The sequence below is a fragment of the Leucopleurus acutus genome (genome assembly GCF_964270905.1).
Source record: "Leucopleurus acutus genome assembly, chromosome: 11".
In the NCBI taxonomy this organism is placed as follows: domain Eukaryota; kingdom Metazoa; phylum Chordata; class Mammalia; order Artiodactyla; family Delphinidae; genus Leucopleurus; species Leucopleurus acutus.
In genome coordinates this window covers 42,028,393-42,043,370 of record NC_139152.1, presented here as the reverse complement: position 1 = coordinate 42,043,370, position 14,978 = coordinate 42,028,393, and the positions used below count along the sequence as shown (strand labels likewise).

General features: G+C 45.3%; 1 protein-coding gene across 1 annotated transcript; it reads left to right on the top strand.

Annotated features, from left to right (window-relative positions):
• Window positions 1–4,473: 4,473 nt before the first annotated feature.
• CSRNP2 (cysteine and serine rich nuclear protein 2) lies at window positions 4,474–12,172 on the top strand (the record flags this gene model as incomplete). Its single annotated transcript, XM_082849908.1, has 4 exons — window positions 4,474–4,687; window positions 5,960–6,219; window positions 9,393–9,689; window positions 11,252–12,172. Exons 1-4 carry the CDS (start codon window positions 4,537–4,539, stop codon window positions 12,170–12,172), a joined length of 1,629 nt encoding a protein of 542 aa, XP_082706034.1. The 5' UTR covers window positions 4,474–4,536.
• Window positions 12,173–14,978: the final 2,806 nt, after the last annotated feature.

Sequence of the window (14,978 nt, the reverse complement as noted above, 5' to 3'; positions counted from 1 at the left end):
CGGGCGGGCTTAGAAGCCGGCAGGAATTCGGATGCGGGTTGAGTTCGGAATGGAGTGGAGATGATGTACGATGGAGGGAAGTGAAGGAAGGGGAGGGGGGAAATAGAGGAAAATGTGGGAGGAGTGGTTGGGAATTTGTGAGTAGCAGGCAGGAAGGGATGGGAAACCGGGTAGGGGCTGCAGACGATTGGAATGAGCGGGAAGGTTAGCAGGAATCAGGAAAGGTGCCCCGGAGCTGAAGGGTTCAGCGGGGGTGTCCGTTAAGGGGAACTGGTGACTTGACATGTCCTTTCAACCCAGGTTCCTGATGTCTCCCATTTTTTCTGGCGTTGTGTGGGAAAACGAAAGCATCACTTTCCCTGGTTGCTAGCTTGATCTTTTTTCACAGGCCCAAACACGCAGCTGACTGCCATCCATTCCTTTTAGTGCCATGGTCTTGATTCATGCTTTTAAAGGGGTTTAGAGTGGCAGTGTGACACACAAACCGTTCTTCAGTATGAAACGTTAGAAGTTATCCCTAAGAGACACAGTGTCCCCTTGTCCTGCAGTTTTCAGTTCAAGGTAAATCCATAGTTGATTCAGATTTTCCTTTTCTTTACTGACTTTCCATTTTGCAAATGTCCAAAGCCAGGAGGATGTTGGTGTGTGCCAGATTTATAAATGACTGGATATCCTTGAGAGTTAATGGCTCCTGCAGCATCATGTTCCATTTCTACCACAAAGATCTCATGTCCTTCATACGATGGGAGGTTAAACATGGAAAGCCAAATTCTAACCTTGTGTCAGTGAAGGGATAAAAACCAGGGAGTGACGGATGGAGGGGGGCTTCCCTGAAATACCTAGTTTAAACAAGATGTTTTCACTTGAGCACTTTGTAAGTTCACGATCCTGGTAAATCACACGGACACATGGATCCACGAAATTCATAGTATTTGAGAAGCAACTCACAGTGTTTTGTAAAAGGAGAAACAGGACCTGTCATCTTATTTAGGTTGATCCTGACACTTAGCAGCAAGCCTTCCTTCCTCTAACCCTACAGCTGGTAGCACAGACGATCTTACTAGAGATTTTTGGCCCTTGACCTTTAGCAGGTTGGGTTTCACTTGAGTAGAGAGGCCTTCCCCTGTGAGATGTACCTTGTCTTATTTTGGACTCATTTATGAGAGAGGCTTTCATTACCTAAACTTTGTCAATACATTCTGCATCCACAAAATTGGGGGGGAGGGGCAGTTCCTTTTTTGCTAGTCTCACGTATTTGGGCTTTTGTTTTTGGGGGTGGTTATAGGAATCCACATAGGCCTGAAAAGGCTTAAGTCTAATACTAAAGTACAGATATGATATAGATCTATTTTATTTGGTGCTAGCCTAAAAACTTCTATATACTATGGATCTAAATTATTTCATGTACCTTTGGGAAATGTTCAACTAGTAGAAACACTTGAGAAAAGACAGAAAGACATGTAGCTAGAAAGGGTCAGTTGACCTTTCATTTTACTGGCATAAAAGCTTTTATAGAGGTTTGCATTATTTTCTCCAAAAGCATTTGTTGTTTGAGTTCGTCATTTTGACAGTTAACTGTCAGTTATGACCTGCATTTCCAGTCTCATCGTGTTTATTTCTGTAAGGGTTTAAGTGCTTGGAGTATAACTTAGAAGTGTTTTTCTCAAACATAAGCACTGATCCTCTGCCAATGAATAAATAGTTGAGAGAAGTGGGAATGACTGACTTCTGATTGTGGTTTGAAAGGAAGTTGAATTGATGAACTGGAAAGTGGAACCCATTCTTGTTGCCATTTCAGAGAAAGATTTCTTCAGGCCACAGTGGAAGTGGATGGGAGGTTTCTTGGTGCCCAGTGGACATCTTTATCTAACAAGTCAAATTCACACCAGAGAGTTGGATGAGGAGAGCTGGGTTGAAATTTAAACTTATATTGGTTGTCAGGACAGAATTGTCGTATTTTTTTTTTTTTTTTTTTTTTAAAGAATGGGTTAATGGCAGAGAAAATGATGCTAACATCCTGGATATGGTAAAGAGAGCTCAGTCAATATGGACATTATTTACATATATAGCCGTTCAGACATTTTAAGGAAAATACTTTTTTTCTAGGTTTCACATCTTTTTTCTACTTTCTTACCTGCCTCCTGTCATTGCCCAGAAACCTCTACTCCAGAAGTGGAAGTGAGGAAGACGTAGAAAAAAGAGAGAAAGAGAATAGAACAAGCAGCCTGCAATCCTGGCTGCAACAGAGTGCACAAAAAGTGACCTGAAGAGAAGGGATACCCTGAGGGTACCTGGGTTAAGACAGTGGAGAATCCTCATAGTAAAAGATGATCTTGGACCAGACCCAGCCTCCCGCAGGAAATATTCAAAGGCAACCACACTACCGGAAGCAAAGGGACACCTGAACGAAGGACAGGGTGCACATTTGCTTCCAGTTGTCAATCCCCGAGTGCTTCCAGGCTGAGGAAAAAGGCACTTCCTAGTAGCAACACTAACTGGATCTTAGTTAAAACTGAAGCCAGACTTACGTCCTTTCTGAGAAGGATTTTGAGCTCAGTCTGCTTTTTCATGTGGTCGATAAGATTTTTAAGTGGGGAGGAAATATTAAATTCAGTGGTCAACATTCTTTTATTTTTTTTATTCCACCCACATATGTACTCAATAGCAAAGGTCTCCGCTCCCCCAGTAATAGAATGGAATGAGAAATTTGTTAGTTAATAGGTATCTTTAAGCCCAGCTGAAATCTTAACCCATAAAAGTCCTTGGCTGTCTCCATTCTCACCCATGTCCTAGGAATGTGACCTCTGATGGTAAGATCAGTAACCTGAAGAACAAAATTGATACTTTGGTTTCATTTTTAAATTTAATTACAATTCTTATCTAGTGCTTGATTATTTTCTTTCTGGCCAGTTTATTTCAGGAATGTGCTTTTCTGAGACCTATGATGACAGGTTTCTTAGGTGCATCTTGTGACTTGAATGCAGAATTTTGATGAGATTTGGCTAGATAAATTAGGAAGTTCCTAAAGTACTTATTAGGTCTGGTTGACTGTGTAGAGCTGACCCAAGAGCAGGCAAATCGCTTCCAAGAGACAGTCCAGAAAAACAGCTCTGTAGCAGGCATCTCTTGACACCACAGTATATTCTGGGTAGCTGCTCTGCAGTAATGCAGCCCTGGCTTTCTGGGCAGTGTTGTTATTCCTGCTGCATAATTAGCAACTAGTGAGATCATAGTCTGGGGAGATTCTGGCATTACTGAGGCAAAAGCAGGGAGGTTTCAGATCATCACTTGTGGCTCCAGCTTTGACAGCGTTTCTGCTGAGCAGATTCATATCTTTGGGAATTTAAGTCCAAAGATGGAGGAGAAAGATTTGTACCTGGGAAATGGAATATCCCAGATTCCTTGGTTGTGTGGCAGCATGTTGAAAACACTGCCTGCCATGTCAGTGTAACCAGAATAAATTGTCACTCCTTCTGCTGTTTGTTGTGCCCTTGCTGGTTTCTTTATTAGAGCAAAGATTGTAAAGCTACGTCTTCCTTGCACAGAGGATGATGGTAGGTCAGCTGAGCCCTATTTTATGGAGCAGTAGGCGATTGGGAAAGAGTCTGGGTTTTGAAGCCAGTGCAGATTCTAATCTTCAGTCCATTCTTTAGAACCCAATTTGACCTTTTTAGGAGGCTGGTGAGACACTTTACATTTGTGAAGATCTGGGTAAAGCATTTCCCTGACTGCCAATGTACTTTGAAATTGAAAGCCTAGAGCAGTATTTCCCGAAGTGTGTTCCCAGGATCATTTGCCCCCCACCAAGATGCTCTAGAAACAAAGGGTTCCTTAATCATGGGTGCAAAACGCTGCATTCTGTTTCCTCCCACCCTTCACCAGGTTCATTAGCATATTAAAAGCCTCTAAAAGGTCTTCCATAAGCAGTTTTCTAAAGTATTTTGACACAGCGGTTCCATTTCCATGTAAAAGCTATTAATATCTATGGAACTAGTTTATTTAATGGATACGCTTTAGGAAATGCCAGGCTATATTTCCACTAGGAATAATAATTGGATCTAGTCTAGGTTTAGGCACAGCCTAATTCTGCCTTTGATCCCCAGTCCCTCCTGCTGACCCCGTGGAGAGCTCTCCTGGGTGAGCAGAAGAACAGCTACTGTTACCCCAGGGCTAATGAAGCCTAGAGGCCAGCCGGCTTGGAAGCAAAGGCCTTCACTCCACTGGGAAGGTGCTGCCGCTAGTCATCTCATTATCCTAAGAGTGACTGAGACTGGAGGGCTGAGGAGAGACAAAAGTAGGAGAGTGCTGGCTGGAGAGAGATGACGTTGTTTCTAGAGAGCAGACATCAGTGCTAGCTCGGGTGCTTTCTTCAGTTGGAGAGCCGTGTGTATAGACTTGGGAGGGGTCTGTCTTAGGACAGGAGTGCTGATTACTCTTTTCCCCTGGGCAGAATCCTAATGCACCTGGCTGACTGGTGGTGAGCAGGGGCTTTGGGGCCAACGTGGTGGGTTCCCCAAGGAAACCCCTTTGAAACCAATGGATGCATTCACGGGCTCGGGTCTCAAGAGGAAGTTTGATGATGTGGATGTGGGTTCATCAGTTTCCAACTCCGATGATGAGATCTCCAGCAGTGACAGCGCTGACAGCTGCGACAGCCTCAATCCTCCCACAACTGCCAGCTTCACACGTGAGTGAGCTGCTCCCTCCCTGCCTACCCCCATGTACCCCAAGCACTGGAGCCCATTGCAGCTCTTTGAGACACCCTTTGTCCAGCTTGGGGATTTGCCCTTATTCGTAATCTCTCCCACACGTAGCTCAGCCTTGCTCTTTGGAGGACCTCATTGCTCTAATATCATAGACTTATATTAAATGTGAATTATTCTAGCTGATTTTACTTATGCTGTGCTTTGTGAGTCCCCAGAATGGGTTGAATTCAACTGAAGGAGTTGTCTAGGAGTCTACGCTTCCCCACTAGAGTCCTATAGAGTTCCACAAAATTGTAGCTCTAGCAGGACATAAATGCTTACTGCCTGGACAACTGGGGCATCTCCGCACTTCTTAATTCTTATGGTTCAATTAGTTTCTTGGAAAGAACTTCGGATTCTGTAGATCGGGGGTTGTCTGTGGGCTAAATCTGGCTCACTGCCTGTTTTTGTAAATAAAGTTTTATTGGAACACAGCCACACCCAGTGTCTATGATGGCTTTTCATGCTACAGTGGCAGAATTGAGTGGTAGTTGGCAACAGAGACCTCATGGCTTGCAAAGCCTAAAATATTTACTACCTGGACCTTTACAGAAGAAGTTTGCCATCTCCTGCTATAGAGCAACACTATCCAGGGGGTGTTGCCTGGTCATCTAGTGGTTAGGATTCGGCATTTTCACTGCTGTGGCCCGGGTTCAGTCCCTGGTCAGGGAACTGAGATCCCGCAAGCCATGTGGTGCGGCCAAAACAACAACAAAACACCATCCCGAAGAATGTTCTGTTATCATAGAAATGTTCTATATCTGCACTGTCCAGTATGACAGCCATTAGCCACATGTGGCCATTGAGCACTTGAGTTGTGATTAGTTGTAACGGAGAAGCTAAATTTTAAGGTTTATTTCACTTTAATTAATTTAAATTGCCCACATGTGGCTAGTAGCTGCTGTTGGACAGTGAAGCTATGTAGATTGTTACATCCTGAAAAGATTACCTAGAGATTCTCTTCCCAGCTGATGTCTAAAAATAGATTTTGTGATCATCTGTTTGGGTGAAGTCAGTCTGGAGGCAGTGGTATGGACCAGCAGATGGTCAAGGTCCCTTCCCACTGTGCTTTTAAGATTTGAAAATTAGGAAGGTCTCTAGATACAGGGAGCACTTTTGGAGAAGAGTTGAGAGCCTAGATGAATGAGAAAGAATGAGGTCCCCAAACAGGCCATCTCTGGGTTAAAAGTTTTCTTTCTGTGCTCCCTTCTCAGCCACATCCATCCTGAAGCGGCAGAAGCAGCTGCGGAGGAAGAATGTGCGCTTTGACCAGGTGACTGTGTACTACTTTGCCCGGCGCCAGGGTTTCACCAGCGTGCCCAGCCAGGGCGGCAGCTCTCTGGGCATGGCCCAGCGCCATAACTCTGTACGCAGCTACACGCTCTGTGAGTTTGCTCAGGAGCAGGAGGTGAACCATCGGGAGATTCTCCGTGAACACCTGAAGGAGGAGAAGCTCCACGCCAAGAAGATGAAGGTGCCTAAGGGGTCTAGGGTCTGGTACTTCCCATGTGCCAAGATAAAGCAGGAAACCGTCTAGGTCTATCATGTGGTGGTTTTGTTTTGTTTCGGTTTTGGACTGTTGCCTTTGGTACATAGAGATTCCGTATCTTTCTAGTGAGAAATCTCAGATTTGGATTCAAATCTCAGTCTGAGATGCCATTCTTTTTGTCTCTGGTAGGGAGTCTAGCAGAGATAGCAAAATGGCTTCCCTAGAATTCTCTATTGTCGCCCGCTCTGCAAGTGTTTTTAAAGTTTAAGGTGTGAATACCTGCAGGTATTCAAGTCTGCCACCCCTGGACCCTGAGGAAGCAGTGTTTCAGTTTCTCATCAGATGATTGTCCATTGGCCTGGGATCTTTTACATCCTCTGGAAGGATCCTGCTGATTCTGTAACTCCCATTGCTAGGTGATAGTTTTTCGGGTATAAACAATAGCATTACCAAATAGTTATTTCGATCTGTTTAGTACTGGGCCTGCAGTCTGATGCCGCACCAGCTCTTCAAGTTTAGGAGGAGAACAGGGCTGGAAGACCCATCTCAGATGGCTCTTTATAGCTACACATTTGCTCTCAGCACTGCTTGGCACTCCACAGCCATAGTTTCCGCCAGTCTGCAAAAATTGCCCCCAGAGTTCCTAGTTCCAAATTTGGAGAACACTGCTTCAGGCCTGGCCAAGTTCTTCTGGGCTCAAAGTATGCGGACCCACATTAAAACAGGTGGCTGCATTATTTCCAGGGTTGTGGGTGAAATCCTAATGAGACACACCAGAATGTGGTAGGGTTGGAGAACTGGTGGCAGAGGATGTATGTGAACCAGATCTCGCTGCTCTCTCCCTTTGAGAGCTCTATGTCTGCTGCCCGAAGTCTATGCCTAAAGACTTAACACCTGTTTTTCTAACTAGAAGGACATTCAGGCTTCCCTTTCTTCTGTCTGAGGAATTCCGTCACTGACCCTGTCACCTTCCTGCTGCTATAGCAACAGGTGGGCAGATAAACACTCTTCTTATCATTTGTAATGAAGGTTTTCTTCCTATTCCCTAAGAAGAAACATCTCCCCTAAATCTGGTAGAGGGATGACATGTCAAAGCAGACACCCTGTTCTGTGTCCTCCCTTGTAGGAGGTCTAGGGACAAAGCCAGGCAAACTTGAGACTGAGAAACAGGACTGCTGCTTATTAAGCAGATTTAGTGAGCAGCACAATTTAATGAGCAGCATCTAATCCATCTTCTATGTCGAGAGAACACCCTTACTTTGCTCCACTTTACTCTTAGAAATTTTTCCTTCCTTAGCGCTCTATAGGGGAGGCAGTTGGTCTCAAAAAATATACATTTTGCCTCTCCCATATGCCATCTAATATTTGTTTTCCCTTTGGACTTCCACCCCCTCCAAAAAAAAGCTGCTGCTGCTTTGCATCAGTATTAGTACCTATCATTTTTCTAATATTTTATTACTTTTTTTGGCCTTTTATCCATATGGAATTCATTATTATGAATAGTATGAATTGGGAATCTAACTTACTTTTTTTTCAAAAGAATATACAGTTGTCCCAATACCATTTAATGACTAGAAGAGTCTTTTCCTTACTGATTTGAAATGCCACCTCTGTTAGAATATATTAAATTCTCATATCTACATGGGTTTCTTTCTATTGCAAGTCTCATCTCTTTCCTTTGAGAGGATAGCAAGGAGGGAGGGTGCTTCGGAGGAGGCCAACCCTGGTGAAACAGGCAGGAGCAATGCTAAGGCCTGTGGAAAGGCCCCTCGTAGTTGGCCTGCCTGGGACAGAAATAATAGTCTAGGGGATCCCCAGAAGCACCACTTTATTTCTCTCATTTCTCTTATCATCTCCCCCCAAACAAACAAACAAACAAAACAGGTGTATGCCTTACTAGCCAGGTCTCTTGCATCACGTCTCTCCCAGGAGTTGTTCCTTTACCAGCACTTTTTTGGCTGGCTGATGAAAAAGCCAAACCTGCCAAAAGCTTGGCTTTTATCCTGCTAGTACCTTCCAGAGCCCTGGGGATTGTGAGGCCTCGTTTTCTTTACCTGAATTCTCTAGTGAGTTTTCAAAACTCATTCAGCCACAGATTGTCTTCAGCCTGTCCTTCCACTAAGATCCCCTTTCCTGGCTCTCTGTCCTTCTTATCCAGAGAACCCAGATTTCTGCCTGCAGAGAGTACACTCAGTATCATGTATGCCACCCTGCCTCACACACAGACTTTTTTTGAAACCAAATAAAAAAGGATTAGGAAGGAGAAAGAGGGAATTCCCTGGTGGTCCAGTGTTTAGGACTTGGTGCTTTGACTGCCGAGGGCCCAGGTTCAGTCCCTGGTTGGGGAACTAAGATCCCACAAGCCACACGGCACGGCCAAAAAAAAAGAAAGGAGAAAGAATATATTTCTTCTAGGCGTGGCTTGGAAGTGAGGGCTTTCTTGACAGCCATTAATAATAACTTCCTCATTTTTTTTCTCCTCCACATAAAATGAAGCTCTTCTGTGTATGCACAGATAATTATTCACACTGTGGGGATTCAGGTTCATTGACAAAGACTGGTAGGTAGTCTTGTGCTATACTTCAATGTACTCTTCTTCCCACAGTGTGGTTTGGGGCCCTTTAGGGTGCAAACTGGAGGGTGTTTTGCAAGGTTGTTTACATCCAAGGAACATACAGCCATTGAAATACCTTCTGTTCTTCCGTGTATGAGAAGGCAGGTCAGCCGAAGCTAAGGGACACAAGCCTGGGAATGGAGGGTATATTTTTGGGAAAAGATCATCTTCTGGGAGGGAAGGTGAGACAGAGGTTTTAAGAAACGTTGATCCAGAAAGGTGATGTCCCTTGTGTTGACGGGCTGGTGTTAGAGCTGCACAGGCTTCCTGTCTTCCTGCTCTAGAACTGTTCTCTTCACCGACTCTATCCTGTACGGTAGCCACCAGCCATACTAGTGGCTGTTTATACGTAATTAAAATTAAATAAAGGTAAAAGTTCAGTTTCTCAGTTGCACTAGCCCCATTTATAGTGCTCGGTAGCCACACGTGCGTCGGGATGGGCGGCACGGACATCTCCGTCACGGCAGAAAGTTCCCTTGGCCCAAGCTGCTCTAGGTGCACCCGGTGGGAGGGCTCCCGCTGACAGTGCTCTGTCTCTTGGCAGCTGACCAAGAACGGGACAGTGGAGTCGGTGGAGGCCGACTGCCTGACATTGGATGATGTTTCAGATGAAGATATTGACGTGGAAAACGTGGAGGTGGATGATTACTTCTTCCTGCAGCCTCTGCCCACCAAACGGCGACGGGCCCTGCTGAGGGCTTCTGGGGTCCACCGCATTGATGCGGAAGAGAAGCAAGAACTTCGAGCCATCCGACTGTCACGGGAAGAGTGTGGTTGTGACTGTCGACTGTATTGTGACCCGGAAGCGTGTGCCTGTAGCCAGGCTGGGATTAAATGCCAGGTCGGTCCACATTTTGCTGTGATAGTATATCCACCCTAGAGTCAGGGGTGTCTAGTGTGGGTGCCAGTGAATGTGGGAGATGCCCATGCACAGGTGAACACTTCAGTTCTACAGCCCTCCTCCACGAACAAAGAAAACAAGTATGACGGGATTCTTAGGCTGTGGAGATAGCAATGATCTTTTTTTTTCTGTGTATCTCACTTCAGAGGTGATAAGCAGCAGTTGCTGGCACATGGAGGAACGGGGGTTAGTGAGTTTAATATTTAATAGCTGTCCTTGAATGTGGACTGATTCCTTGAGGTAAGTGGAAGCAGAGAACTGAGGTAGGCCTTTAGATTTTATCCTACAAACACTTATTCACAGTACCTCTACTCCAATTTTGTAAAGATCAGAATAGTCCTCAGAATCTAATTCAGGATCAGATTTGGGCTTAAATCCATAGTGTCCTAAGAGATAGAAAGCGTCATCCCCCAGAGGGCCTTCTGACAAGGGACAGTTTGGAAGACACATCTCAACTGAAAATGGCAGTACCATCCCAAAGAATGAAACTTATCTGGAACCTGTATACTGAGGCTGTGGTGCTGAGTCCTTGTGGTTGGAGTTATCTTAACCTTTTCTTTCTTATTTTCAGGTTGGTATCAGATAGCTATAGCAGGTCCGACCAGATAATGCTTTTCAGACCGAGTCCTGTAATGAATCACTCTGTTACACACAGACCTGAGGACAGTCCTAAGAAATGGATTGTTCCTAAGAACGGGAAGGGAGAGTTCTAGAAGCTGATTTCATAGGAAGACACTGTATTTGTACAGAAGACTTATTTGTCTTCTCACATTTTTAATTTTATTTTTGATACGTATGGGGTGTTTTCATTTGGGGGATTCAAAAGGGAGATAAGGAGGTAGAAAGCATCTCCTTTCCAGATATCCCTGGTGTAGAAGTTAATTATCTTGATAACTGCTTCCAAACCAAGCTGGCCAACCATCAAGGGAAAATGAAGCAGGTAGTGAAAAGCTGGTCATTATTTTGTTCAAACCTTCACTATAGCACCTTGGCAAAGGCACCTTTGCCTAGTTTCCCCATTATGTATTGCTTTGGACTAGCGAGATCTTCTACCTCCTTTCCCATCCCTGTCATCAAAGAACACAGTAGGCTTGGGCCCTGGCCTTTTGTTTTCTTAATAAAGTAGGTAGGTTCTGGAAAAGTCTCTGAGGCATAAACATTTCTTTTCTCTGCGAACCGTCAGCTTTCAGAGAGGTATCTCTGGTCTTTTGACTGGAAGGGCCCTTTGACGTGATCTTTGTTTTCTTTTTATTTAGAAGAGGAAACAAAGCCCTAGAGAGAGAAATGACTCTCTTGAGGTCACACTACTAATTAGTGGCTGTGCTAGAATGGAGAGGCAGGTGGTCTGATAACTCCCATCTAGTGCTCTGGTAGCTCACGCTGCAGCTTGTGTTTTGAATTGGTGGTTTCTCTTGTAAGAGGACCTCAAACCCTGACTCCCTGTGTTCGCCAGCTAACGTCTCGTATCTCACCTGGCCTCAACCTCCTTGTCCCCTCCTCAGGTGGATCGCATGTCCTTTCCATGTGGCTGCTCCCGGGACGGCTGTGGGAACATGGCTGGGCGCATTGAATTCAACCCAATCCGGGTCCGGACTCATTACCTCCACACCATCATGAAGCTGGAGCTGGAGAGCAAGCGGCAGGTGAGCCGCCTGCCAGCCCCAGACGAGGAGCCCTCCCCCGCTGCCGGCTGCAGCCTGGCGGCAGCACAGGGCTCAGAGACACAGGACTTCCAGGAGTTCATCGCTGAGAATGAGACGGCGGTGCTGCACCTGCAGAGTGCGGAGGAGCTGGAGCGGCTCCAGGCGGAGGAGGACCCGAGCGGCTCCAGTGCCAGCCTGGACTCCAGCATGGAGAGCCTGGGCGTGTGCATCCTGGAGGAGCCCCTGGCTGTTCCCGAAGAGCTGTGCCCAGGCCTGACAGCCCCCATCCTCATCCAGGCTCAGCTGCCCCCAGGCTCCTCCGTGCTGTGTTTTGCCGAGAACTCAGACCAGCCAACTGCCTCAGCCGTGAACCACCCATCCTACTTGAACAGTGGGCCCCTGGTCTACTACCAGGTGGAGCAGAGGCCAGTCCTGGGGGTGAAAGGAGAGCCTGGTACGGAAGAAGTCCCGCCCTCGTTCCCCAAGGAGAAGGATCTGAGTGTCTTCTCTCTCCCGGTTACCTCACTGGTGGCTTGTGGCCCCACAGACCCGGCTGCCCTCTGTAAGTCAGAGGTGGGGAAAACATCCACTCTAGAAGCTCTAGTGCCCGAAGATCGTAACCCCGAGGAGCCTGAGGATGAAGACTTCCGCCCCTCTTGGTGCCCCTCAAACCTCCCCTTGCGCACGGACAACGAAGAGAGCTGTGTGGTGGAGACCGCACGGCAGAATGAGGACCGGCCCCCTGAAGAGCCTTCCCTGGAGCTCCCTCTGGCAGTGTGACACAGGGATGGAGATTATGCCTCTTACCCATTCTCTATTTATTCCCTTATTTTATCTAACACCATTTCAAAAACAAAACTGTAGAAGCAGCTGCTGCTCCCATGTTATTTTATTGGGGTCTTTGGGGAACGGGTAGGAAAGGATTGTCTGTACAAGTATTTTTTAAAGGGCCAACAGAACCAAGGAGACCAGCCTCAGCTCCATCTGGGGATGGAGTCTTGGGGCAGAGGAGGCTGCATACTGAGCTTTCTGGGCCATTGGAACCGCACTACGATCTCACAGGAGAAGCTGGGTAATTCAAACAGCTGTTCACGTAGGGACCAGAACACAATTGGAACAGCATGACAGAGCCCCTTCCCTCTCCTGAGCTCCGGGCGGGGAACAAGCTCATTTTCCTCAGTGGTTACTCGGATATCCCACTTTGGTGTATCATAATAATACAGTTGGAATCAGCTGGTTGAGTCTAGAGAGGAGGGGGTGAAAGGGTCTCTGCTTCTGTACAAAACATCCAGGATCTATATAAATTTAACCTGCGTTCCCTGGGCCCCTATTTGGTAAATAAGTTAATATTTGACATGTTTGGTGTTCTCTGACCTGTTCCCCACACTGGGGATTCCTGGTCTTAACTTGAATTATTTCTTTCACATGTTCTTAGGTACTAGAGTTAAACTGGTCTTGTTTTTTTTTACCCCTCTGTCCTTTTTCCTTTGAAGGGAAAGAGCTAGGTTGGCTGGGGCTGTGGCATCGAGAGCCCGAGTCTTCTGTGTACGTCTAACCCCAGCTCCATCGGGCAGCTTTAGTCTGGGGCTCACACATCCCACGGGAGGCCTATATAGAGCATTAACCTGTGCCCAAAGGAGGCAGCAGGAACAGGCTGCTGTCTAGAAAGATGACTTTTTGCCATGCTTGCTTTTTCACCCAGGTTGTCCCCCCTACCCCAATTTGAGAAATTTGAGCTTTAAAGGAATGTAGAATGTGGCAAGTTCACCAACTAGTTTTTGTTTCCTTTTTGTATCTGCCCTCATGGTCCCTCTTGGATATACAGGGTTAGAGTTCTTATACTGTATTCTTATACTGTTCACCCCCAATAACTGCAAATGCTTATTGGATCCCTCCCACCTCGATATATAAAGATTGGAAGCCAAACCAGTTCTTAAATGCTACATACAACTTCCAGGTTCTGACTGTAACCTTTGAGGTCTAGAGTGGGACTCACATTCAGTTTGTACCTGAACTAGGGGGGGATACGGTTCCTGTTCTCTTATGTCCTGCTTACGTTCCAGGATATCCTCCATTGACCACCACTGAATTCTTTTTACTAGCAAAGTTATCTTTGCCTGTTTTATTTCATTCTTTTTTTTATGGCCTCTGTTTGAAGAGGGAGGCAGTGGGGAGCAAAACACTCTTTAGCATCCTTTACACCATGCTTCATTACCGCTATGGTTTATTAACCAGAAAAAAAAAAAGTAAAAACCTTTTTTTTTTTTTTGGTGGAGGAGATAACTGTTCCTACTTATCTTGCTCATAAAGCCTTTTCTTGTGGGATCTTAAGGCCCTGGTGTCTGAAAGCAACCTTCACGTACATCGCAGCAGCATTTCACCTATCAAACCTAAACTGAGCCTGAAAGACCTCGTATTTAACACAGTTACATCTTTTAACGCATTCTGCCTCTCCTGTTCATTCCTGTTTTTGTTGGGTTTTACATTTGCAGGGGAGTTAATAAGTCATAGGCCCTTATCTCTCCCCATTCTCTAGTCTCGAAATGGAGTTGAGAGTCTGAAGTACCTGAGATCTAGGTGCTATCCCGAACTGAGCTACACTCTGCCACCTTAGACTGGTCCCCTCAGATATAAGACTGAAGTTTAATTGGGAATTTGGAGAAAAATCTTTCTAGAAGTTTGTGTTGGAAGGTGAAGGTGAGCGTTGTACATTCCCTCCTTAGGAAGGCTCCAGCCTAAGCTAGGGAGTGGATTTCACCTGTTCAGTAAGACACACATTTGGGATCAAACCAAGAATTTGCATCTAACTAGACTCATTGCCAACCTCCAAGATAATTTGATTTTTCTGAAAAACTAGTTTAATATAAGTCCATCCCTTCATTAACTCTGCAATTCTGACTCACCTATCCCAAGCTTTTAAATGCTAAATATTAACGTTTAGCATTAACTGTCTTGTCAAGCAAAGGGCCTCTTCTACAAAACTGATCCATCTCGTTTCTGGTGCTACCTGAGTTGGACAGAATTATAGTTCATGGTTGCTAGAAAGGCTAGGCCTCTGATCACAGAGGCAGAGAGCTTCAGTCCGCTTAGTCTAGGCCTAGATAAAAAAATGATTATTACAACGCTTAATTATTTTCCAATTTCCTTTCTCACATACTGTACGCAGGTAGTATTTCAATGTGAATCCAAAGCTTGTCTGGTTCTCTGAAAAAAAAAATTTTTTTTTTTTTTTTTGCCTTTTAGGTCCTTTACATTGTGATAATGCTGTATTTAAAGAGAATATTTAAATGTAATATTAAAGAAATATTCAAAAGAATGGTGTGTTATTCTTTATCTTGGCAGACCACAAGTCAGTTACTTGTTAGAGAAAAGATGCTTCTCTAGCATTGTATATAAAACTAATTAGGTCAGTTAAGGATTAATGTTAACAATAGGAATGTTTTATGGTGGAAAAATAGAACATTCTTTGGAGCATCAAGAGCTTGACTTGCATCATATGCCCTAACATACCTTTTCAGCTGAAGCAGGCCTTGATCTGCCCTGCTGGAGCTTTTCCCTCCTCAGTCCCTACTCTTGGGGCCCACTT